Below are 23,616 nucleotides of genomic sequence, written 5' to 3' on the forward strand. Positions count from 1 at the left end.
GTCTTTTCTCGTGCACAGCTCTCCAGTCACATTTCTCTGTCCTGCTTGCCTCTTTCCCTACTCCCTATCAACCTTGCCATATACCCTTTTTTCTTCTTTTCGTTTTTTCTTCGACCACATACTTGAAGGATATCTGTATTAGATTCTAACTACTGCATCCACGAAATATCCAATGTAGATGCTTATAACATTGTACTCTATGTTGTAGTCTCCAGAAAAGAGACAACTGCCCTTCTGACTACTTGATACTACAAATACACTCTGTGTAGAGCCCTGGAACTTGACCCGAATAATTTCGTAGACTTATGAGACGGTGCGTGTGGACGTGATGAATTCCACGCAATTAGCTGTTCATGTAGACTGAACAATTGACATTGCGTTCGTCCATCGAGAGCCTGTCACAGATTCCCGAGTAAAGGGTCAGTGGGGCTAAATCCTTCAATCCAGAATCTAGACTTCCTATCGCGACTAAATCCCAATCTAGGAGCCAGGCGACGGCCACACGAGGTCGAGGCCGAGGCCCAAGGTTGCCCAAGTATCGGCGAAATAAGTTGCCCACATCCCGAGATAGATGACTGAATTCTCCGTAACCGGGTACAGTATGTCAATTCCCCCAGACGGGCTCCCCTCGAACCCTTCTCGAGGCGGAATCTCAAACCCGAAAGACGGTGCGGGGAAGACTACATGCGGAAGTGCAGGAATCCCAACCACCAAGTCAAGCCGCCGCCTCGTCTCAATCTGACCAAGTTTCAACGGTCGAAGCTTCAAACCGGCGGAACGTCGGGGAGAATATATGCATAGAACCGTATGAATGGCCGATCCAACGAATATACTTTGATCAAAGAACGGGTCGAAATTGGAGAATTGGAAAGATTCTAGAAGCCCACGCTGTCGGAGGATTTCCCAATGCGGTCATGATGTCAGTCTTGTGCAAAACTAGGGCAGGCGATGCTTCTCTCGACAGAAACAACCTGTCGAATGGATCGAATTCAACTTTATCCAATTGCGCCCCAATCGTATCCCACGGATGAAGATATTCAGGTCTACCATCCATATCTTCTCAGTGCGTGGACCCGTGGAAGCGCATCATTTCCCTTGATCCGAGTCCACCATGTACGCATTCGAAGTACGCAGCCATGGATACCAGGCCGGGGACCACCCTGCTGGCGGAAAAACTCCGGAGGGTCGATCGGGTTCGCGTACGTATTGGGAGTTGTAGAAAAGGCAATTAATAGACTTTTGAAATTCGGAGTAGCTTGATGGATGGAGTGGATGTTGAAATATGGGATCGTCTGCTGTCTGATCTGCAGATCTTCATGCTACCGTCCGTCCCCGATGGAACTGGGTCGATGAATATCTGCGCGAACTCATGGCTCCCGATTCGCCGGAGTATGGCCTCATTTTGGTGAGCGTCAGTATTGCGTTGTCGGTACTGCAGATCATATTTGTTGCTTTGATGTTCTACACTAGGCGCTTGCAACGGGAAAAGTATGGGTGGGATGCTTGGATTATGCTTATTGCTCTGGTATGTAAACTGGGCCATGTATGCGCGATCTCGCTAATCTTCCAATTACAGTTCGGGAGTCTTGCAAAGGCTGGCATTTATATCGCAAGTAAGTACCCCCTCACAGCAATCTCCTCGCGGACTTGATCGAGCATCGAGCAGAGCTAACATTAGATCAGTGGTGTATTCAGCTGGACTAGGTCGTCACATCGCCGACATGAAGCCTCCATCCGAAAGCTTCATCTTTATCAAAAAGGTATCCTCCCATCTGAATTACATCCAGAACACCATCTAACAACCACAGGGCTACTGGGCCGTCGAACTTTTCGACTTCCCCCTCACAATAACCCCGGCTAAAATCTCTCTACTCCTCTTCTATGTGCGCATCTTCTACACGCGCAAATTCAAATTCTTCGCCTATGGAGTTGGCTTCCTAGTAATGGGCCTAGGCATCGCAATGTTCTTTCAGACAATCTTCCAGTGCTCACCCGTTGGCTTTGGCTGGCACAAGACCAATGGACACGGATCGTGCATCGATCAAATGTTCGTCTACCGCGTCATCTCACCAATCAATGTCCTAACGGGTGTTTTGATACTCACTATGCCAATGCCGCTTGTTTGGAGACTTCATGCGCCCCGGGGGCAGAAGTTGGCATTGACTGCTGTCTTCTTAATTGGTGGACTGTAAGTTATCATCCTTCCATATCTGGAGTATAAGATGAAGATTAACTTTTGTAGGGGAACTGTTGTGAGCATCTGGCGAGTATTCCTCTACTTTGCATATTCGAAATCCCAACTCCACGACGTGACATGTAAGTCCTGAACCTCGCCCGCAAGAAGGGAGAAAGATCTAATAGGAACAGGGTTCTCCTTGAAAATCAGCATCCTCACCGTCATCGAAGGTGCAATATTAATCATCACTCCCTGTCTCGTCAGTATCTGGCCGCTCTTGACACGCATGGTTCCTCGACGTCTCATCGGCAAGTTGACCTGTTACCGACAGGCCCGTCAGCATCGACAGTGGTATATGACTTCTCACATGCCTGAAAATAGTCCTTGTGGTGATTCTAGTGTACGAGTACGAAGGGATGGCCGTTTGGGGAGTTCGGGTTCGTTGGCGGATTTGGAGGACCAGCTTTGGTGGGTTTCTGATGATACTGATACAACTTCGACGTGTGAGAGGATTATTATGGATAATGATTCGAAGGATTAGAACTTCAAGATTCAAAAAATTATAGATTAAAAGCTTATAGAAATAGATTTTTGAGAATGCTTTCAATGCGTAGACCGAGAGTAGAGTGTTTTTTAAGAGTGGGAATTTCTGTTGAATCATGGGGTCTTCATTTTCGTTTCCCGTTGCAATTATTAGGATCCATGAGAACCGGGGTATATTATCTAAGGTAGGGCCGTAAGTTCGTTAATAGGTATATCTGAAGCCGGGCTGTTCACCAATCGTTAGCGGGAATTCATCCCTGAAACATTCGGAATGAGGTTAGAACATACCACGCCCTCGATGACTTTCAGTCCCCGGGCTTGTTGTCGGTTTACGATAAAGAAGTACATCGTGAATGCAGTCACAAACGCAATGAGAAGAGCATGGGATCTGCAGCACATCAGCTCGTCATTCCAACCAAGTAGACCTCTCGAAGCCTCACCCAATCGACACCCAGACAGCCGTCTGATAATGTGGAGCCTCTTGCGAACGCACAATATAGCTACCGGCTACTCCACCAAGCCCATTGCATGCAGTGACGGCGGCTGCTGTGGCAGCTCGCTTCCATTGGCCGACAACGTTGTTAGCCTGAAACGCATTGAGAGCAGCCCAGTTGGAGACGTAAGCCCCGGTAGCCAGGAAAACCCCGATGTAGCGCACCGTCACCTGCGTAGATGCTGGGAGGCCGAACATGAGGAACCCTGCTATCAGCATCAGTGCATTGAAGGTGATTATAGGGCCGCGGGTCCGATATTTATCTCCCACTAGAGAGGTGAGAAGGACTGGAACAGCTGCGTAGTAATAGGGCTGCCGAAGAGAAGGTGAGTTGAGGAGATTGACGGCAGTGAAGTAAACTTACCGGAGTTGAGAGAAGAATGGACTCGTTGGAACTGAAGCCCATTCCTGTTTCCAGGATGATAGGTAGAAAATAGGACATTGACGTTGAGACCAGATTCAACAAGAAGAACATGCACGCAAACCCGTAGATCTTAAGATCCATAAAGTTGGAGAGTAGTACACCCCACGAGAACTTCTCAGGGATCAGATCTGCTCTATCATCCTGAATACGACGAGACGCCACGCGTGCTTCTCGTTCCGATAGGAAATAAAAGCTGCGATGAGAGTGCTCCGGAAAGTCCACCATCCACCAATAAGTCACAAACCCCAGTACACAGGACACCAGCCCCTGGACCAGGTACATCCAACGCCAGCCCGCCATAGTAGCAGTTCCATCTAAATGATTGAGACCGAAGTTAACTAGATTACCAGTAGCAAGCCCGAGGACCTCCCCAGTCTGCAGAAAAGCGAATCGGAGCTGCTGTTCGCGACGAGGATACCAAGCGCTGATCAAGTACGTCAAACCAGGATAGATTCCCGACATGGCAATACCCAGAAGCACACGCAGGGCGATCATCTGGCGCCAGGTGTGAATAAAAGCAGTACACAGCGTCAGTAGGCCGAAGACGAATGTAATGGTCGCGAACCAGATCCTAGGACCGACGAAACGCACAGCCACTGTGCATGGCAGCTGGAAAACCACACTGGCAATCGTAAAGATGAAAATGGAGACCGAGTAGCGCGATCCCTGGTCCAGCTGAAGGTCATTTAGCATGCTGGTGACCGCCGCCGAGGAGAGGATTCCCGAGTCTAGCAGGTTCAGACTGCATAGCAGACCGGCGATGGAACAGAGGCGTAGGTCTACTTTCCATCGGACCCTTTTTTCTAGGGCGGCCCATTCGTCCCCGTCAACCCCATGAACCCCATCGTCGAGAAGGGCTATGTCAGTGATCGCGTTGCCTTCAGTCTTTTCTGGGTCGGCCATGATGAGGAATTGGGCTGGGCGGGTTACACGAGGGGTACGGGGAGTCCGGCGCTTTCTTTTCTTTTTCTTTTTTTCTCGCATGTGAGGAATGCGTCGGAAACACACCGAACGTCGTTAGCGTCTGATAAGGAGAGTTCAGCTAGTATAATTCTCGGAGTATAGTGTGAAGTAATCGGAATCGTCTCTATTCTCCATCGCCTGGTGCGCTGACTCACGGCGTTGCATTACGACAGGGTACCAGGTACCAGGTACCAGGTACGGCTGTACACATAGGTGGTACAACGATCGCTTAAACAACAAAATACTCGAAACGGAAATGAAAAACACCCGTTAAAGCACAAGCCAAGTTCGATTTACTATATGATTGGCGCTTAAAGAGGACCTGCAGGCACAGTAAGCTTTCGGGCCGCTTAATTCGACTATTTGCTGCCCCACGTTCGGTCGAATGGAGACTTTGCGGTGTCTTGAGCTCTAGTCTTCCCCAGCTTCTCCCCTCTCCTCTCCTTCACTTCTCTCCTTATTTATTACTGAGAGCTCTACTTCCTGACAATGGTCGAACTCATCCCTCCCCCTGATCCGCGCACATTGCTCCCGCCTCTTCTCGCTTGCCTCCCCACAGCCTTTGTGTCGCCACGTCCTCCTCCGGCACTCCTCCCGATCCTCTCTCCTATTCTGCGCCAACGTGTTCAGATTCTCACCGATGTGTCCACTTCTCCCTCCGACTCATGGCTACACCTGTTGTGCTGGGATGCCGCTAAAGCACAGCGCCTCCAGAGCATCGTCGACGGCGCCACTTTCGAACCGCACCCGGTGTCCGGTGAAATCGAGCTCAACGAAGACCTCCCGGTGACATACAAGCGTACCGATGAAGAGACTCTTCGAGCGATGGTTGTATTGTCTGAGTACGACCTGGCGGTGACCTACTTGTGGTGCCCGACAGACGACCAGGGTCGTGGCTGGAAAGTCGGAGAAATACTTCCGCGCGAAGCTCCCGCTGATGATGAACACACTTGGGCCTCTTCTATCAGCGAGGCGAATGAACATGCAAAGCAAAAGCTGTTTTCGGACGCCATGGGCACTGGCCGTCAAGAGCAGTCGACCAATGTGGAACAAGCCCAAGAGGAAGATGACGACGATGACTATTGGGCGCAGTACGATGCCACTCCCAGTCGGACACCAGGCGTCAAGACCCCGGCACCGCGTGGTCCTTCGAACCTCGGCCCTGGCCAGTCCGAGGCATCGTACTACTCCCAATACGGTGATGTCCAGCCCGCCTTGGATAACCACGACCCCTCGGAAGAGCAAACCGAAGTCGGACCCTCATCCTTGAACGGCGACATGCTCGCCAATCTTCTGCGCCGCCAATTCGACGGCATGGACACAGAATCTGCCCGCACAAACGGCTATGCCGCAGAAGACGTCCCCCATCACGAAGCAGGCCGACGCCTTAGCCACCCACGACCAGAATCTGCATCCTCCAACAGCTCCGAGCACGTCTCCAAACTGGAGCAGGAAGCTGAGAGCCAGTCCTCTTACGAGGTGGGCGTGAAGCAGCACATTGGCACGAGCATCAAGAGCTTGTTCCGGTTGGCCAAGGCGACGGGAATGTCGAGGACAGAGTTCCAGTCGATGGTGCAGACGGAGTTGGAGTTATTGAATTTGACGGACGATGATTGAGCCATGATACCCACGAGCTTTTCATGATTTGCTGGACGGCTGTACATTTGCAAGTCTTTACCATACTTGTCATTTACCATAGATGATGGATGCATTCCGGGTTGTTTGGGGGCATTTGCAATTTACTTTCTTTTGGTTTGATGTTTCATTCTCTGTATTTACTTTATTTTCTGTAATGTCAGAACCTTTCAAGCTGTGGAGACTTGTTAATCCCGCGACTGTACGGCTCAACTCTGATAGTAGGCGAGGCACGGTTGTGTGCAAAAGAATGAGAAACGATGTATACACCACACCATAAATTAAAACTCCCCATATATTCTCCAAAGCCATCTGCAAATCGTCATTCCCCTTTCACATCTACCTCCTCACCAACCTAACCCTAGCAGCCGCCGGCCAAACAGCGCCGGCCCGCCCCTTCGCATCGACATCAAATACAAACAAATTCGTCCCCTTCCCAGCATAGTGCGTAGCATCCGTGATCAGCCAATCATAATTAGTGGCATATTGACCCGTAAACGGCCCAATCACTCCCATCTTCGCTGCTCCAGGTGCAAAATACCCATACAGCTGATTTACCAACGAAGCCTGGAAAGCGACTTGGCCTTTTGCGCCGTCGGGTGTTTGTTTGGAGATACTTGGGAGGAGACGAGGCTTAAGACCAGCGAAGAGCTTAGTGTTCAGAACGTCTGTGCCATTCGAGATCCATTGAGTGATGGTTAGGCCGGAATGTGGTGTAGTTCGTGATTTGTTGAATGCGATTGTGAGAGAGGAGTTGAGGTTGGGATCGGAGGAGACGTAGGTTCCGATGTAGTTCTTGGTTGCTTCGAGGGCAGCTTGGGCTTCGAAGATTGGGAGGATGGTTGTTGTGATGTAGTCTAGGACGATATTTGAGAGATCGCCTCGTGAAGAGGTTGTTCCAGCATTGATAATGCTGAATCCGGCTCCGTATTCTGGGATGAGGACAATGTTTGAGCCGTAGTAGCCTGAATCGCCTAGTTTTGTGTATAGATCTGTTATTTTGCCGGTGGAAGGGTGGATGTAGCGGATGATTTCCCAGGGTGCGCCCATGGAGTAGGTTAGGCTTGCGGTGTGGATGGATGGTTTCATCCATTTACGGGTTGTGTTGTCTGAAAGGAGGGTGTTGTTCAAGATTGAGATGCCGAATTTGGCTAGGTCGTTGATAGAGGAGAAGATGCCGCCAGATGGGATGCTGAGGGCAGGGAGGATGGCGAAGCCGGATTCTGGAGCGCCGACTATAACGGAGCGGGTGAGGTCATTTCGGCTTGTTGGGACTGATGCGAAAGTTGACTTCAAGCCCAAGGGCTCAAACAACGTCGTTTGGTAGATGTCTTCGATGGTGTGGCCGGTGATGTTGGACATCATGAGGCCGAGCATCATGAAGTTGTCGTTCGCGTACATTGGAGTAGACCAAGGGAGGAAGACGGGTGGTTGAGAGCGGACACTCTTGATGGCATCTTGTCCGTAACAAATTCCATCTGTGTTCCAGCAGGCTCCCAGGTTGGATGCATTGACTGGCGGCATGCCCCATTCTGTAACGGGGTTTGTTGAAGGCAAACCGTATTTGACATTAGAAAGGTAAGCCCAGAGACTGTCTGCAAAAGGCCATCCTTCACGTGGGATACCAGAGCTCTGAGACGCTAGAGCCCATGGTGTGATCTTATCCCATTGGACATGCCAAATAGGGTCTTTGTCGCCTTGCTCGGCGACCGCGGCGAAAGCTTTGTTGATCTCTGTGAGAGGGCGGTTCCATTCTTCTTCAGTCAGGGCTAGCATGCCGGCGTAGACTGTAAATAGCTTGGTAGCACTGGCAATGCGATAAATGCTGTCGCCGTCGACATTGTGTGTGCCATTCGTGGCGTTGAGAATCTCCTGACTGGTATAATGGTACTGTAGTTTTTTGGCCCTTGGGTCGTGGATGGAGAATAGTCCGGCAGAGAATGTGATATTCTCGACACCTTCAAGGGCGATGGTGTCTTGGTTCTTCAAGTGGTGCTTCAGATAGGAGTCGAATGTGTTCGTGAGATTCTTCCATGCAACTGGGACTAGACTGTGTGGACTTGTAAGGTCGATCGGGGCTGGGTAAGTTGGTCCAAGGTAATCGGCGAGAGATGCCGTAGCATAAAGTGATAGAAGGAGTACGAAATACTGCTGGATATGCATATTGAAAGCGCTCAGTGGTGTCTTCAATGGTGATTTGACTATATAGAATTCACATTGGGATAGAACGGGTCTTATATACTGAAAAGTTAAAGGTAATTCGCAGATGACGCCCGTGGCTTAGCGAGTGCAGCAAGGCTGACCTCATAACATCATTGCGGTGAATATTCCCCAGAAAAGAAGGCCCAGCTCATCGAATACGAACACATACATAATGGAGTTCATGGCTGTGACCGCGCCATACCCGATTTGGCTCAATGCGGCGCTGAAGACCGGTACGCTGATTGGAGAATCCCACAACTGTCCGTGGGGGCCTTTCCACGATCAACCGGGAGACCCTGTGCAACTCAACTACGTAGTCAATAATTAATCATTCCCAAAGTAGACATTTCCATGCTGGCTTTGATTCTCTTTATCTACGGTTTATGGCGGTGAAATTGACCGGGATTCTTGCCCTGGCAGCACCGGAAGACAGAGTTGGCGGAGTGAAGGCTGCTTATGGCAGTCAGGGGCAAATCTTAACTTTATCGGCAACTAGCCACCTTGCCACAATAGAGAGAGAGAGAGAGAGAGAGAGAGAGAGAGTTGTGGTGGGTTGAAGTGGGATGGGAACAAAGTCTACTGAAATTAGGCATTCTACTATACATGCCCGCCCCGCTTGCTAGCCTACTGGACCAGATGAGGACCCTGAGACCCTGCCCTAGAGCCCCTACAAACGGGTATTCAGTTCCGGTGCTTTTGGCTAGCTCCCAGAACCACCGCTTTATAGGGAACAAACTATGTAACTATACTTGTTTCTTGGTTGTATATGAACGTTATAGGTAACTTGAGTAAAAACCCTTGAATATCATATCAGATGGGCCTCCAAGCTCGGAGACCATCGTTTGGTACTCATAGGCCAAATCGAATGTTCCACATAATCAGTTTGCATCAGTCGGGGCAGGATCGTCTGTACTCGTATCGGTCGATCAATCTGATTGTACTTGAAGCTGTTTCACTCCTTAATTTACCCTCGATCACTCTCCATTTGCTATGAAGTCTTAATGCCACTTGAATAGTCTGCAGGGAGATATTATCAGTTTCTTATTACTGCCACTTTGCTCATTTACTAACAAACAAAGCACGAAGCACGAAGCACGAAGCACAAAGCCTGTGATCCAATACCGCACTGGTCACGTGTATGACTACATAATGTAGTTGGGGTGCATATTTGTAGTATAGGAAAAGAGGAGTAGGCATTAATGAAGTCAGCATGTAGAAGATTAATGATAGTATTGGCTGTGTCGACCAATGAGTATCCTAGCCGGATATAAGTATTGGATCGTAAACCGGGAAGAAAGGGGGCTGGATGATCTGCGCCATAGCGGAGATTTCTTTCCTATTCCACGCTTCGCGGAATCTTGCTTCTGATGACACCTGCTCTGCCTTCGTGGGAGATATGAGAATTAAGTGAAGAATATGGGTATCGACGATGTCGCGTATATCGGAGGGTAAGGATATCCCGCTAATGTCTACCGTCGGTCCGTTCTCGCCGATTATTCTCCGTAAAGTAAGATTGTTTCGCGTAGCGTTTGTTGATTGATTAGATTTGGCCGAGGTGCTGGGAGGACCGGATGTAATATTATTTTACCCTATACTTGTAGATGAGGCTTTGAATCGCTCTAAAAGATCTGCCGCTGGGAATTTTGAAGATTCTGGAGTCTGGCTTGGGAGGGGGTTTGCTATTCTCTGGGACCCTGGATTGTAGTCGATGCCTTGTAGCCAGACTCGGATAGACTCGCTGCTGGTAGGGGCAGGCTGGTTGCCAGACTCGCTATTGCGGTCGTGAGGGAAGTTGGTTAATGTCATTTGGGAGTCTGTGAGAGTAAGACTGGATTATAGGAAGAGGAGTAAAGAGGGGAGTTTAGGAAAGTGCGGATCTTGGGCAGGAGCTTGGGACGGTCAGTCCTACGGTTTCTGGACCTGGAAACTCAGGCATCCACTGCTGGTAGGGCTGGTATAGAGGTGCCGCCCACCGCCTTGTTTCGGACAAGAAGACACGCAACCAACAATCCGCCCCCTCCGAACCCTTCTTCCTTCAGCTCTCTTGGCCTCTTTGCTTGGGTGCCATGTACTTTTGGTGATACTGGTAAGTCCAATCTGATCTGAACTCACTGTTACATTCGCTTTTTTGATCCCGGCTACTGACACTTGACGCCTTGGGAAGTCTATTTACTTTAGGTGGTTTCACGGTCACTCCCTTTCGTTTCTTAATTTCTCAACATGTCGTCCCCTTCGTCCTCTCTGCGCAAGAGGGGTGGAAAGAAGGAGGCGTATACGGCTCTTCCCTCGGATGATGGCTCGATGATTCCAGTGTCGCGCGCTGAAAATGCCGGCAAGCCCCAGTCTGAATGGGATTATTGGCTGGCCATGGCCGTTCTGACTGTGTTGGCTTTTGCAACTCGTTTCTACCGCATTGATTACCCCAACGAGGTCGTCTTTGACGAGGTCCACTTTGGAAAGGTAGGCACTCCAGTAGCTTCGCGGCGCCCTCGGCATCGAGAAAGGGGAACCTCTCGACTAACTTGTTGGATCTTGGTAGTTCGCCTCGTACTATCTTCAGCGCATGTACTTCTTCGACGTTCACCCCCCGTTCGGAAAACTGCTTTTCGCCTTTATGGGCTGGTTGATTGGTTACGATGGACACTTCTTCTTCGAGAACATTGGTGACTCGTACATAGACAACAAGGTGCCTTACTTGGCTCTTCGCGCTATGCCTGCCACTCTTGGTGCTATGACTATTCCCGTTGTGTTCATGACTATGTGGGAGTCGGGCTACTCGCTCCCGGCCTGTGTGCTGTCTGCTGGTCTCATGGTCTTTGACAACGCTCACGTTGGCGAGGATCGTCTGATCCTCCTAGACTCCACCCTGGTTTTGTCTATGGCTCTGAGTGTGCTGTGTTATGTCAAGTTTTACAAGTTGCGACACGAGCCCTTCGGACGTAAGTGGTGGAAGTGGTTGCTTTTGACCGGATTCTGCATGAGCTGCGTCATCTCCACCAAGTATGTCGGCTTCTTCACCTTCGTTACCGTTGGTGCCGCCGTCATGATCGATCTGTGGAACCTTTTGGATATCAACCGCCGCCAGGGTGCTCTCGATATGGTCACTTGGATCAAGCACTTCGTTGCTCGTGGCGTTGCGCTCATCGTCATTCCCTTTTTTTCTACCTTTTCTGGTTCCAGGTTCACTTTGCCGTCCTCACCCGCTCCGGACCCGGTGATGAGTTCATGTCTCCCGAGTTCCAGGAGACATTGAACGACAACGCGATGACCGCCCAGTCTGTCGGTGTTCAGTATTTTGACAGCATTAGCATGCGTCACAAGGACACCAAGGTCTTTCTTCACAGCCACTGGGAGACCTACCCTCTTCGCTACGACGATGGCCGTATCTCCAGCCAGGGCCAGCAGGTTACTGGATACCCCCACAATGACACCAACAACTTCTGGCAAATTCTACCCACCAAGGCACTCCCCGAGGGCCAGGCCGCCAGTGTTTTGAACGGAGATGTCATCCAGCTCCGCCACGTCGGCACTGAATCGTTCCTCCTGACTCACGATGTCGCCTCTCCCTTCTTCCCCACCAACCAGGAGTTTACCACTGTTTCCAAGGAACTGGCCGACGGAGAGCGTCACAACGACACTCTCTTCGAGCTTAAGATCGAGAATGGCAAACCCGCCCAGGAGTTCCGCACTTTTGCTAGCTTGTTCAAGCTCGTTCACGTGCCCACCCGTGTGGCTATGTGGACTCACACCACCCCGCTCCCTGAATGGGGCTTCAAGCAGGCCGAGATTAACGGTAACAAGAACATCCTGCAGTCCAGCAACACATGGTTCGCCGAGACTATTGATGGCCTGGAGGAGGATAGCCCCCGTCTTATTCGTCAGGAGCGCAAGCCCAAGACGATGTCTTTCCTCCGCAAGTACTTTGAGCTTCAAGGCGCTATGTTCCACCACAACAACGCTCTTACCAGCAGCCACCCTTACGCTACTGAGCCCTTCCAGTGGCCCTTCCTGCTGCGCGGTGTGAGCTTCTGGACCAAGAACGAGACTCGTGGACAGATCTACTTCCTGGGTAACCCCATTGGATGGTGGATTGCTAGCAGTCTTTTGGCTGTGTTTGCCGGCATCGTGGGAGCTGACCAGCTCTCCCTTCGCCGTGGTGTTGATGCCTTGGAAGAAAGTAAGTGCTTACATCTCTAATTTCGCTTTAATTTCGATTACTAACCCATTTATTAGTCTGGGGCCCCGGGACCCGCTCGCGTCTGTACAACAGCACTGGATTCCTGTTCCTGTGCTGGGCCGCCCACTACTTCCCCTTCTGGCTGATGGGCCGTCAGCGCTTCCTGCACCACTACCTGCCCTCCCACCTGGCGTCTACCATGGTGACTGGTGCACTGATCGAGTTCATCTTTAACTTGCAGCCCCTTGACCCCGACTCTGGCAAGGCCCCTATCGATGACCCGTCGGGCAAAGCCAAGGGTAAGGTGAGTCGCAGTCTCGGTCGCTTCGTCACGGCCAAGGAGCGCATGGGCGCCCGATCGCTCATCGCCGGATGGGCTGCTACCACTGTCATTCTGGGCGCCACTATCTGGGGCTTCTGCTTCTATGCGCCCTTGACTTACGGCCTTCCCGGTCTGGACGTGGATGGCGTCAATGCCCGCAAGTGGTTGAACTACGATCTCCACTTCGCCAAATAATTTCTCTCTTCTCTCATTTCCGGTGTTTAGAAAAGCCAGACGGCGGAGGATTGGATCTTGCATTCTGTTTTCTCGAGTTTGTAAGATAGTGTAATGATGTTTTCTAGGTTTTGTGTCCTTTGGGATATAAAGGTCGAAGTTGCGAAAATGGAATAACATGATTGACAAGCTTCACCGGGCGAATTCCGCTCTCCGTTTCGCCGAGTTCCATGTCGCGTTCATGAGCGAGGTCGAGTCCTGTGTGTGAGCGAGGAGTGTAATGGAGGTCGTACAACTGGCTACAACAAGCGATGCTCACCCAAATTTGGACATAATCACGTGATTTGTAGAACGATGTTGCGCGGTCGGCAGGGTCGAGTCGGTCCAGCCTGGGATTCAATCCTTGTAGGGGGCTATGATTCACCCTACATATGTATTCTGCAAGCTTAAGGCCCGATGATCTTTGTTTAGATGGCACTGGATTCGGACACGGATGAGTAATCCACTGTTTATTTTTAGCTCCAAAAGGCCAGCTATGTATAGTAAAAGGTTTCACATGGCGCGGTTCGGCCTGGATCGATGTTTTCACGCACTAAGATCCATCGGTATAATTGGCCTCCGACAATAGTACAGTGGTGCAGTCATTGTAGTTAGTTACTACACTAGTTATAACCACCACCTGATCCTATTCGGTCCGAAAACAATAATGCAGGGACTAGACTCCCGTTGGCGTTCGGCGTCCCTATTTTTTTTTCGCCTCTCATTCTTTCTCTTCGCATTCTCCCTCGACCTCATTCTTCATTCTTGGTTTCCTGTTCCGTACCTCATTCGCCTCATTCCTACGAACCGAGAAGGGTCCTACCCGGATCCTGCTCCACTCCCCACTCAGATCCCCCCATTCGGATCTGACTCGCTCACTCGTTGCTCTACGTGAATCTCAGCGGAGTCCAAAGTGAAACTGTCACCATTTTCGGTCTCACCCGCGTGGTGTTGATTTTTCTTTTTGAGGGGGTCATCTGATTTTCTACCCTCGCCCAAAGTGCTGGAAGCTGTCAACCCAGTCAACCCACCGTATCCCCCATTTTCAACTCCGGACCAGAAACCAGGGACCAGGGTTTAAATCTGTTTGTTGTGTACGCGACCAGATCGCAACCCACAAGGTGGATTCCGGACGGGCCTGATCAGCCGCTAGAGCAAAGTGTGTTGCAGGCCACTATCTCCGTACCAGAAGCTTCTTTACTGACTCGCTTCGCCCCAAAGCCTAAAACTCCCTTTCCCCTGAGCTTCTTTGTTCCTTGCAAATACCCGTCTCCCCTTGCAACCGCCGATCTGTCAGACCGCTTACCCACTCACCGTTCCACTCCTCTCCACCTGCATCTGACACGTCCATCCAAGGGTTCATTTTCCCCCAGGAACAGTTTTACCTTAATGGGAGCAGCGATCGAGTAAAGAAGGCGCTCAATCATCTATTTGTTGCGCTCACAGCATCCATAACCATGCCTATTAAGCTGCCCAAGACATTTGGTGGTCGCCGGAAGTCGTCTGGCAATATTCTGGAAGAGGTGGACGCACAACAGCAGTCCTCCTTCCGTGTCTTCGAGCGACCAGGCCCTCACAGATCAATGACAGAAGGTGCGCCTTTAAGCAAGCGCATGAGCGAGGGCAATGCCGTGCCGTCGACATTGGAGGATCCCGACAACATTTTCGCCGGAACCGAGCAACCCCTGAGGAAGCGGTATGACCCCGACAGACCCAAGGAATCTCTCAGAAAGCGACTAACCCGTCGCAATTATAGTGGCCCAACATACGAGAGCTCGACTTCGACCCGACTCAGTTCCTCATCGACCTTGCCATCCTCCACGGAGGTTCCACCACCCGATGAGGCCACATCCCCGCATTCGAGAATGAACGATATCCCCGTTCCGCCTCCACTTGCGGCAGGCTTGCGCGCTGCTGCAGGCAGAACATTCTCTTTTGGTGGCCGATTCGGCAAATCATCGACACCTGCGCCTCTGCCCAGAATTGATACACCTGATGCATCGACGAGACGGGTCCAAACTGCCAGTACTGATAGCACGGCTACCCCGCCGAAATTGGCGGATGGGCAATTCAATCTCGGGGCGGATCTTGGAGGCGGAAGCACTGATGATTTTGGAAAGATGTTTGATCATCTAGGCAAGCGGGACAGCGCCATGTTGCGGGACCCATCCCCTCGGCGGTCGAAGCAGGTACGAAGCTCCCATTGATGAGGACACAAGTGGGCCCAATGCTAATAATGGTACAGTATTCTTCGTCTCCTCCCACACAGGCTCTGCCTGAGTTCCAGGCCGGTGGAAGTGGAAGGGTACAACGGCCTGCGCCTCTGAACATTGATCGATCCTCGGCCGTTGAACCCTCTCCTTATTCATGGGACAGCCATCGTTCTCGTCATTCCGATGATAATTTGCTCAATGATCCAGACGTCGCACGAATGGGCGACTTGGTGATTGACAATTCTTCTCCCGCCCACAACCCGGATGCAGGATTCCGCCGGGCATCGCCAGGTTCGTCCCAGGCGCTGGGTGCTACAACTAACCATCGATCTCTCGAGCGACCACGATCGGATTACAATAGTCTACGCCGGAGTGGAATTTACTCGGGTAGACAAGCCGGTAGTCCGATTGATGATGAGGATGCAAAAATGGTCAGGCAATCCCTGCTGTGGAGCAAAGAGAGCTCTCCGCCACTGAACGACAACACGCCCCTCTACTATAAAAGCAAAACTGTCAGCCCGGATTATGTGAACCCAGAGCCTGAATCGATGTTCGCGGAACGACACGAGCCTGATCCGACCATTGCGGCCCACGCGCGACTCGCGGTTCAATACGCCGAGAAAATGCCCAAGACGAACTCCCCGGGCAATAAGGTTATGACACCCTCTCAATTTGAGCATTATCGGCAGCAACAGGAACTGCGGAGAGCCAATAGCAGTGCTTCCAAGAGTGAAGACGAAGAGGAAGCGGAAGCAAACGAATTTGATGAAGAAGACGAGATCGAGAAGCAGCGCGAGGCGGAACGACAGCGGCGCAAGCAGGAGGCTCACATGTCGATCTATCGCCAGCAGATGATGAAAGTGACTGGACAACAAGCAGGATCGCCATTCCTTCGTCCCGTTATGAGTGGAGGGAGCAGCAGCGTCCCTAATTTGAATCGACTTTCCGGTTCTATCGGCAATACCTCTAGCGGTAAGAGCAATGAGGAGGATGACGATGAGGTCCCGTTGGGTATTCTTGCGGCTCACGGATTCCCGAACCGCAATCGTCCACCATCTCGCTTGATCAATGTCAGCTCCAACCCGAACCTTCGTGCGTCTATGCAACCCCCGTATGCGTCTTCTTCGAGCTCAGTTGTTGGTGCCGAACAAGGCGGCCGGGGTGGACTACCTGTTTTCGCCCGAGCTCTTCCTCGGGATCCTTATTATGGCGCTGGCCTGGTCGCTGGGCCAAACCGCGAGTCTCTCGCTATGGGTGGAGGATCGGGCTCGGTGTACGGAGGCGCCTCGTCACCAGGCCCTCATCCGGGTGGCCTGGTTAATGTAATTGCCAACGAAGAGCGGGCACGCGCAATGCGACGCGGAAGCCCGAATACCCAGGCGATATATAATATGGGCGAGGTGCCTCGGCCGTTCTCGATGATGGGTCCGCAGCCAATGAATCCTAACGAGCAGGCTCAGCTGCAGCTGTCCCGTCAAATGGCAGATATGATGCAAATGCAGATGCAATGGATGCAGATGCAAATGCAAATGCAGGGTGTGCCGGGAACCCCGCCTCCGATGACGGTAAATGGCATGCTTGCTCCTCCTGGCATGGGTGGTATGCCTATGGCTGGACCTCCGATGGGCCCTCGCCCTCCCTCCATGTCTGGCTTCCCAATGGCAGGCCCACCGTCGATGGGAGGCACCCCTTCAATTATGGGAGGCAGGCCAGTCTCCATGCCTGGTCCGGCCCCTGGTGCCAATCCCAATTTCGACCATCGCGCCCTCAGCATGCTTGACACGAACGTCGCCGTGCGTCGCACTGGCTCGCCAATGCCCAATCTATCTGGACCACCATTCCAACCTCCGAACCCGGGCTACGCCTCATCAATCGCTCCCTCAGAGCGTAGTAATGCCGGCCTAGCCTCTCGTTATCGTCCCGTGTCGGTCATGCCGGGCGAGGGCGCAAATGCTCCATCGCACCTGAACACCTATGCAGATGAAAATCAGCGCGCCGGACTGCAGACATCTCAATCGCAGCCTCATCTACCAAAGTCATCGTCCCTCGCCACCGTTACGGTCCACCCCGTCTCCCCGGGCGGCCGCAAGGTCCAAAACACCGATGACGACGATGACGACGAAGCCTGGGCCGAGATGATGAAGAAACGCGACAAGAAGAAGAGCAGCTGGAAAATGAAGCGAGGAAATTCCTCGCTCGGAGACCTGCTGAGTGCCGTGCACTAAACCAACTCCTGCATCTTATTCCATCATCCCTCAAAAAGCATGCACCAGACGAGACGAATCACCGGCGTCGCTGTATAGAACCCATATTTTTCTTAATTTTGCGCTCGCCATGACATGAAATCACGCACATACATCCAACTCGGATTTGAGTCCGACTCTTTTTTTTTTTTTTCCCTTCCTTGGATCCTGTCACGAAGCTCAAGCCCTGGCCCTCTTGTTCTCGGGTTTTTTCTTCTCTTGCATGGCCATCTTGAAGGGACAGATGGTGCGTCTAAAGTATGAATACATATGTCCTTGTTTTTATTTCTTGGCATTGGCGCAGGGCTGGCATGGCGTTTTTTTCTTTATTTCATATTCATTTTTTATCTTGGTTCAATATTTGTTCATGGCATGCATTTATGCGTTGCTCTTTAGGGCTGAGATGAGTTCTTCAACGAGATTTTCGGGGACTCACATAATTCATTTCGGGCGAGGGCCCTTATATCTTCATTTGTCTTCGTATTTAATCTGGAATTGCTTTAGAAGAGACCTCTTAGGGGGGTTGTTAATTTGTGCCCGAGATCCGCTGACCAACATAGCCAAAAGGCTATCATTACTCGCACGTTGATGTCAGCTTGCGGATCCTGGACCTATATACCTTGGAGGCGTCGTAACAGTTTTCTACGTAGATGATCTCCTTTATTACAGAGCCCGCTGACCTTCGAAGTTATTTAAGAGATTGAAGACCCTTCCTCGACCAGCACTTTAGATTTATATGAAAAGAAATACAGAAAGACATTGGATAGCAGCCAATAGGGTAAAACACAACCCTTGGAATAGAACAGGGCACAAACAGGACCAAAGAAGAAACCATTAGAAGACAACAGTAGCACAGTCAAAACGAATGAAACGATAATATGCCCATCTCAACGTTGGAAGGAGGCATCTATTCTAACTTCCGCGGTGCATGTGTCCGGCGATACTGGTCAACGCTGGCATACATCTGTCCGTAGCCATGGATCAATAAGTCTAGGGCCACAATTATTTAATTTGCGATCACCAGGTCTCATAATGCACATGGTAGGCCACCATCTTGGAGACATGTACTTGTCGCCCAGGTTATGTACGAGGCTGGGCTCAACATACTTGAGGTTGAACATCTCAACTGTTCTATTGTCAAACATCACATTAACAATACACATTACAAGAGGGCCCGGATAAGCCTTGATGACGGTTTCGTCCCTTAATACGTCCATAATGTTAATCAAGTCGTGCTCATACTGAAACATGAAATCGGACTCGATGTTGTCTTTGAATTCCACTGGAATGGAATTGTCAGACAGGTCATTAGGAGTTACAGGTATGGAAGCCATGTTTGATGAGGGTGAGGTGACTTGGACTTGAATATTTAACTAGATTAGACTCGTTAGTAACACCATGTTGGCAACTGGAGGAGACAAAACAAATATTTGCCTCCGACTTGTTGCCTAGAAAACATGGCCCCACGTGTTTCGGTGGGTCTCCGGAGAGCCTCAACCCTGAAATATTTCTACGTTTCCGGTGTTTCTTATCAACAACCAAACATGGCAGTCGCAGACCCTCCACCCTGGCTGCTTCCCAGTATCTATCCTTCCACTCGGTGTAAGGCCAATACACCTCCAACATGGCTTGTGGTTTTCATCTGTCCTCTGGAAGACATAGAGCGAACTTCAATGATGACCAAGCTAAGCTCCGTTGATGAGGAATGGCCAAATAGTCCCCGAAATGAGATGCGACGTCTAGTGGAAATTCCTTGGTTGATGGATTATAAGCCGCCGACATCTGTTATCTTCCATATGTTGAAGGAGGATCCTCTCATCTTCATTGATGATCAGTCCCGGGCGGATCACTCGGCAATCATCGCCTGGAAGACATCTAAGGAATCGGTCCCCGAGGCTGCTCGCGTACCAATCGGGCGAGCTAACATGCTTCTGGGTATAGCTGTCGAGGGCGGATTATCATCGGAGTATACTCGAATATTACCAGAGCCGGAGGAAGAAAAAGCCGTCCAGGTAACTAGGCATCTCACATTATATTCTACGGTACGATCATATGCTGAAGGAAATATGTAGCCATACAATAATGTGCTTCCATCCCATCTCTTGGGGTTGAGTCTCCAGCCATTCACCCCAACTCTGATCTCTCTGGTGCATCTCTCGAAGACAGTACAAGAAAATATCGAGTCGATGATCGACTGTCCCACAATCATCCACAATTGGCCAGAAAATCAAGAGCCATGTTCCCGTGCTCAGCACTACCGAATGTTTCAAGCGCTGAAGATTTGCCGCGAAGGTAACTACCAGGCCTTCGCCTTCTTCATCGATGACGACGCCGAAGGCTACCATATCGTCACAGCGAAGGGGTCCAGCGTTCCAAACTTTTCAGATCCCGAGGCCAGCAAACTGGAGCTGTATACCCTGCCTTTTGATAAAGTCGCGCAATCCTGGAATGCAGCCTGGAATCCAGAGAGTCATATCCCGACACGCTTGCCCAGTGGCCCATACATGTACAATCCGGCCATGTATGAAATACAGGTCTCCGGAGGGGAGCCAATTGTCAACCCGGACGATATCGCTGGTAGCCTGGACACTGATGTCGTCTTCATCTTGGAACAAATGACTCCGACCGAGCTCCGCAAAATCCAATCGGAAATGTTCACCATTACTGAACAGAACTGGATGTGGGTTGACGTATCAGATCGACTAGCGTCACCAGATATACAGGGCTTGTTGACATACTTTGAATCCGGAGCGTTTACCAAATACTCTCCCCCGAACAACTTTCTTGCCGTTGACCGCAAGACTCTATCCGATGCGATCGAACCGATTGATGATCGAGATGACTGTGAGGCTATTATCGTTGCTTCTTATGAGGAAGGCGATGTCTGGTTTCACGATGACATGTACAATACTTTCGGCCACATATCGACTGGTTATGGTTATGAAAGAAGAGATCCCGAGGAGGCCGACTCGGATTACATCAGTTTGTCCATTGAAAACGTGAGCTGGAGCGAAATGTGCGGTGGCAGCCCGATCGTCTATTGGAGTGCGTATCGAGCGTGGGCTGAGGAGCATTCGGACGGTGATAATGCCTTTAAGAGGTTTTCCGGGAACCTATTTGCGAGGTCTTTTGGTCTGGATGGGATGAAAGTCTATCAGGAAGGAAAAGCTGGTTTTGCTACAGAATAATCCATACTGCACGTAAACAAGCTTCCAACCTTGTCAGTTGACTGGTCCGTATTCCCGTAAACCATCAAAGCCTCAACTCCCTACTGCTCGCCTTCGCCCAAACCTCCTCCAAAACCTGCCTCGCGGACAAAACTTCATTGACAAGTCCAACCCCAGTCCAACATATGTCGTCACTCGCCCACTAGCCATTACCTTTCTTTACGCCAGTTTTCTATAACCATCTGCTATCTACTTCATCCATGCTACGCTTAATAGCATCGACATAACTTTCATTTACAACGCCTCGCCCACAATGCTTATTCGGCCTACCCTTTATCCCCACCCGTCGAACAAATTTTACTCACGCCGCCATCTGATGCTCGTAGAATCTCGCTCTTATCACCATTGCAACGCTAGCTCCAAATGAGTGTGAACTCCGGAAAGTAGAGTAGTAAGTGACACGGACTACGCTAGACCGTGGCCACATGCATCGCACAGCTGTGTTTCTTGTCGACGCCCCTGCGACAAAGGCAATACCATCCGCTGCCGAGATAGAGATGGCCATTGGTTCTGTGGCAATGTTGAGCGTGGGAGTACTGGCCAAAGGTGGATCAGATGAGTTTATCCATGACAGTGGGATCATTTGATGATTTGGTTGTGAAGTATCAGGGGACATTCTCGCTATTGGGATGCGACCCGACTTCGAACCTCATTTGATGGTCCACTATACCCAGCTTTCTTTCGAAAAGCCTTGAGATTGTTTTGCCACACTCCAAAGCTTGATAAGGTATATCCCAGGAGCTCAAATTTAAAAATTCTGGCCAGGTAACTTATTGGAGTTCTTGAATTCAAATATCCCGCATATCCGCGCTGCATGATGCGGAGCACCGAGGATAATGCTCAAAGCAGGGCCACCCTGTGAGCAGGCCTTATGTCTTGTAACGGCGTACATCAAACATTCTAAGATAAACAGAAATTCACAAACCCAACCATGGATTTAGTATTTCGTCCCATAGTTCTTGTCCATAAAGTAGATCAAACAATGCCACGTGATAGTCACGTGTATGGCTGAGCAGCTATAGTCACGTGCTGATAACATATCGTTGACTGTCGAATCTCGACACTTTCCCTCAACCACATCGACTTGAATCCTGCACCACCCAGGACCCAGCCCTTCGCGAAAGCTCATATTTGACACTGCCGCTTTCGCCGCGTCCGTGTTTGGGCCCCCCTGCCTTCGAGGAACCAGAACTTGGTCGACGTTTGGACGTTTGGACGTTTGGACGTTTTGATATTTGGACAGCGAGGTGCGCGGACGCAATACGCCCTCGCAGCGGCAGCATTTCTCCACAAGCGATTGGAAATTGATCGTCCAGCCGCCTATCGACTTTGAGTCATCCACGACAGGCACTTGAAAGCCTAAACACCCTCGACATCCATAATTGCCCATCGTTGCGCCATAACGCTCTGTCAGTATGAACGCGCCAGATCGGTAAGTGACAATTTTTTTTTTTTTTTGGATTTCCAGTTGCTTGTTTTATTATCGTTATTGCAATGGGTCAACGGCATGGGGTAGGCCGGTTGCGGGCTCTCTGGGGAGATGGCAGTCTTGTTTCAAGTTTTTGGCTGGGATGGACCACAGGATGAGCCCGAGTGGTGCTTTTGAAGAGCCAAAGAAATATCCTCATTGTTGAGAAGCCTTGATTCTGTAATGGATTATCTTCGAGGTCTTTCTCCCAGCACCCGGGAAACCTGACATTCGCACCTTCACACCTTCGCACCTTCCCGAATTCGTTTCGTCTAATATCGGAATATTTGTCATGGCTCCTTTTCCTGTTCTCGACGAGAAATCTACTCGAGCACTTTTCGACGAGCTTCCGCTTGGAATTATGGATGAGCATTTGAACAAGCACCAGAAGGAGAATCTTGAGAGCACTCTGGACCTGTCTGGACCTGCTGTCGAAAGGACTCTTCCTTCAGTTCTGTCGGATGAGCTTCCTCGGGGCATTCTGGTCGATCATCCTCTCTTTCCTCGGCTTGTAGCTGGAAGCTCTTTCCAGCCTGCACCTCGAAGCTCTTTGCACTGCCCTGTCTCCAACACATCTCCATCTTCAGCCTCAGAGTATTCTCGTGGCCTGCCTGAATCTGCACAGATGTCGAGCCCCAACCCCTCCAAGATCGTTTTGGCAACTGATGCCATAGCGAAGGATCGTGCTGGACGTCGGGATCGTCCTGCCCCGCGCCATGTAGGCCCTCCTCAGGTGGAGGATCGCCAGGACCCGTCAGTCTCATTGCAACGCATTTGCTTCATGCTTTTTGTTTCTTTCGCGCATCGCTTTGCATCTTGTTTAACGAATATGTCTGACTTGATTACAGTTACGAGGCCATTCTGCTCGGCCCTGGCGAGAACAAGATTGATGTCGAGATTGACACTCGTGAGTTTTCCTTCTCTTATGAGAATGGGCAGTTTCACTGACGATGAAGCTCAGGACTTCCCTCTGCCGCTATCTTTACTTTCCACAAGGAAGACCATACCCTTGGTAACATGCTTCGCACTCGTCTTCTGAAAACCCCCCACGTTGTCTTCGCCGCCTACAAGGTAAGAAAACCCCACATTTGGTACACTGGATCAAAACTGACTTCGCATCACTAGATTCCTCACCCTTTGACCCCCAACTTCCTGTTGCGCGTCCAGACTGATGGTGAGATTACACCCCGCCAGGCTGTGATCACCGCCTCCAAAGCTTTGATCCAGGATTTGGGCACCCTGTCTCGCGAATTTACCAAGGAGTATGAGCTGCGCAAGATGGCCAACGCTGCCAACCAGCAGCAAAATATCGAGTAA

The 23,616-nt window shown here is 50.6% G+C and overlaps 8 protein-coding genes across 8 annotated transcripts; 6 read left to right on the forward strand and 2 right to left on the reverse strand.

The window, feature by feature from the left end:
• Window positions 1-1,111: 1,111 nt before the first annotated feature.
• N7443_000763 (uncharacterized protein) lies at window positions 1,112-2,717 on the forward strand (the record flags this gene model as incomplete). The annotated part of the gene is made up of 7 exons (XM_056880819.1): window positions 1,112-1,199; window positions 1,311-1,525; window positions 1,577-1,613; window positions 1,684-1,760; window positions 1,809-2,188; window positions 2,243-2,316; window positions 2,368-2,717. 7 exons carry the CDS (start codon window positions 1,112-1,114, stop codon window positions 2,715-2,717), a joined length of 1,221 nt encoding a protein of 406 aa, XP_056746057.1.
• Window positions 2,718-2,921: 204 nt separating this feature from the next.
• On the reverse strand, window positions 2,922-4,620 carry N7443_000764 (putative MFS transporter; the record flags this gene model as incomplete). Its single annotated transcript, XM_056880820.1, has 4 exons — window positions 2,922-2,945; window positions 3,008-3,107; window positions 3,160-3,524; window positions 3,577-4,620. The coding sequence occupies 4 exons, from the start codon at window positions 4,618-4,620 to the stop codon at window positions 2,922-2,924; spliced, it is 1,533 nt and encodes a 510-aa protein (XP_056746058.1).
• A 468-nt stretch (window positions 4,621-5,088) lies between these two features.
• Window positions 5,089-6,216, forward strand: N7443_000765 (uncharacterized protein; the record flags this gene model as incomplete). Its single annotated transcript, XM_056880821.1, has 1 exon — window positions 5,089-6,216. The coding sequence occupies one exon, from the start codon at window positions 5,089-5,091 to the stop codon at window positions 6,214-6,216; it is 1,128 nt and encodes a 375-aa protein (XP_056746059.1).
• Window positions 6,217-6,573: 357 nt separating this feature from the next.
• Window positions 6,574-8,397, reverse strand: N7443_000766 (serine hydrolase domain-containing protein; the record flags this gene model as incomplete). The annotated part of the gene is made up of 1 exon (XM_056880822.1): window positions 6,574-8,397. One exon carries the CDS (start codon window positions 8,395-8,397, stop codon window positions 6,574-6,576), a length of 1,824 nt encoding a protein of 607 aa, XP_056746060.1.
• Window positions 8,398-10,656: 2,259 nt separating this feature from the next.
• Window positions 10,657-13,130, forward strand: pmt4 (dolichyl-phosphate-mannose-protein mannosyltransferase; the record flags this gene model as incomplete). The annotated part of the gene is made up of 4 exons (XM_056880823.1): window positions 10,657-10,896; window positions 10,976-11,581; window positions 11,617-12,613; window positions 12,670-13,130. 4 exons carry the CDS (start codon window positions 10,657-10,659, stop codon window positions 13,128-13,130), a joined length of 2,304 nt encoding a protein of 767 aa, XP_056746061.1.
• Window positions 13,131-14,605: 1,475 nt separating this feature from the next.
• Window positions 14,606-17,586, forward strand: N7443_000768 (uncharacterized protein; the record flags this gene model as incomplete). The annotated part of the gene is made up of 3 exons (XM_056880824.1): window positions 14,606-14,844; window positions 14,905-15,337; window positions 15,394-17,586. 3 exons carry the CDS (start codon window positions 14,606-14,608, stop codon window positions 17,584-17,586), a joined length of 2,865 nt encoding a protein of 954 aa, XP_056746062.1.
• Window positions 17,587-19,148: 1,562 nt separating this feature from the next.
• On the forward strand, window positions 19,149-20,792 carry N7443_000769 (uncharacterized protein; the record flags this gene model as incomplete). Its single annotated transcript, XM_056880825.1, has 2 exons — window positions 19,149-19,616; window positions 19,677-20,792. 2 exons carry the CDS (start codon window positions 19,149-19,151, stop codon window positions 20,790-20,792), a joined length of 1,584 nt encoding a protein of 527 aa, XP_056746063.1.
• A 1,799-nt stretch (window positions 20,793-22,591) lies between these two features.
• N7443_000770 (DNA-directed RNA polymerase II core subunit RPB11) lies at window positions 22,592-23,616 on the forward strand (the record flags this gene model as incomplete). Its single annotated transcript, XM_056880826.1, has 4 exons — window positions 22,592-23,052; window positions 23,148-23,206; window positions 23,261-23,370; window positions 23,425-23,616. The coding sequence occupies 4 exons, from the start codon at window positions 22,592-22,594 to the stop codon at window positions 23,614-23,616; spliced, it is 822 nt and encodes a 273-aa protein (XP_056746064.1).

This window comes from Penicillium atrosanguineum (genome assembly GCF_028827265.1).
Source record: "Penicillium atrosanguineum strain IBT 20685 chromosome Unknown utg000001l_segment0_segment0, whole genome shotgun sequence".
Taxonomy (NCBI): domain Eukaryota; kingdom Fungi; phylum Ascomycota; class Eurotiomycetes; order Eurotiales; family Aspergillaceae; genus Penicillium; species Penicillium atrosanguineum.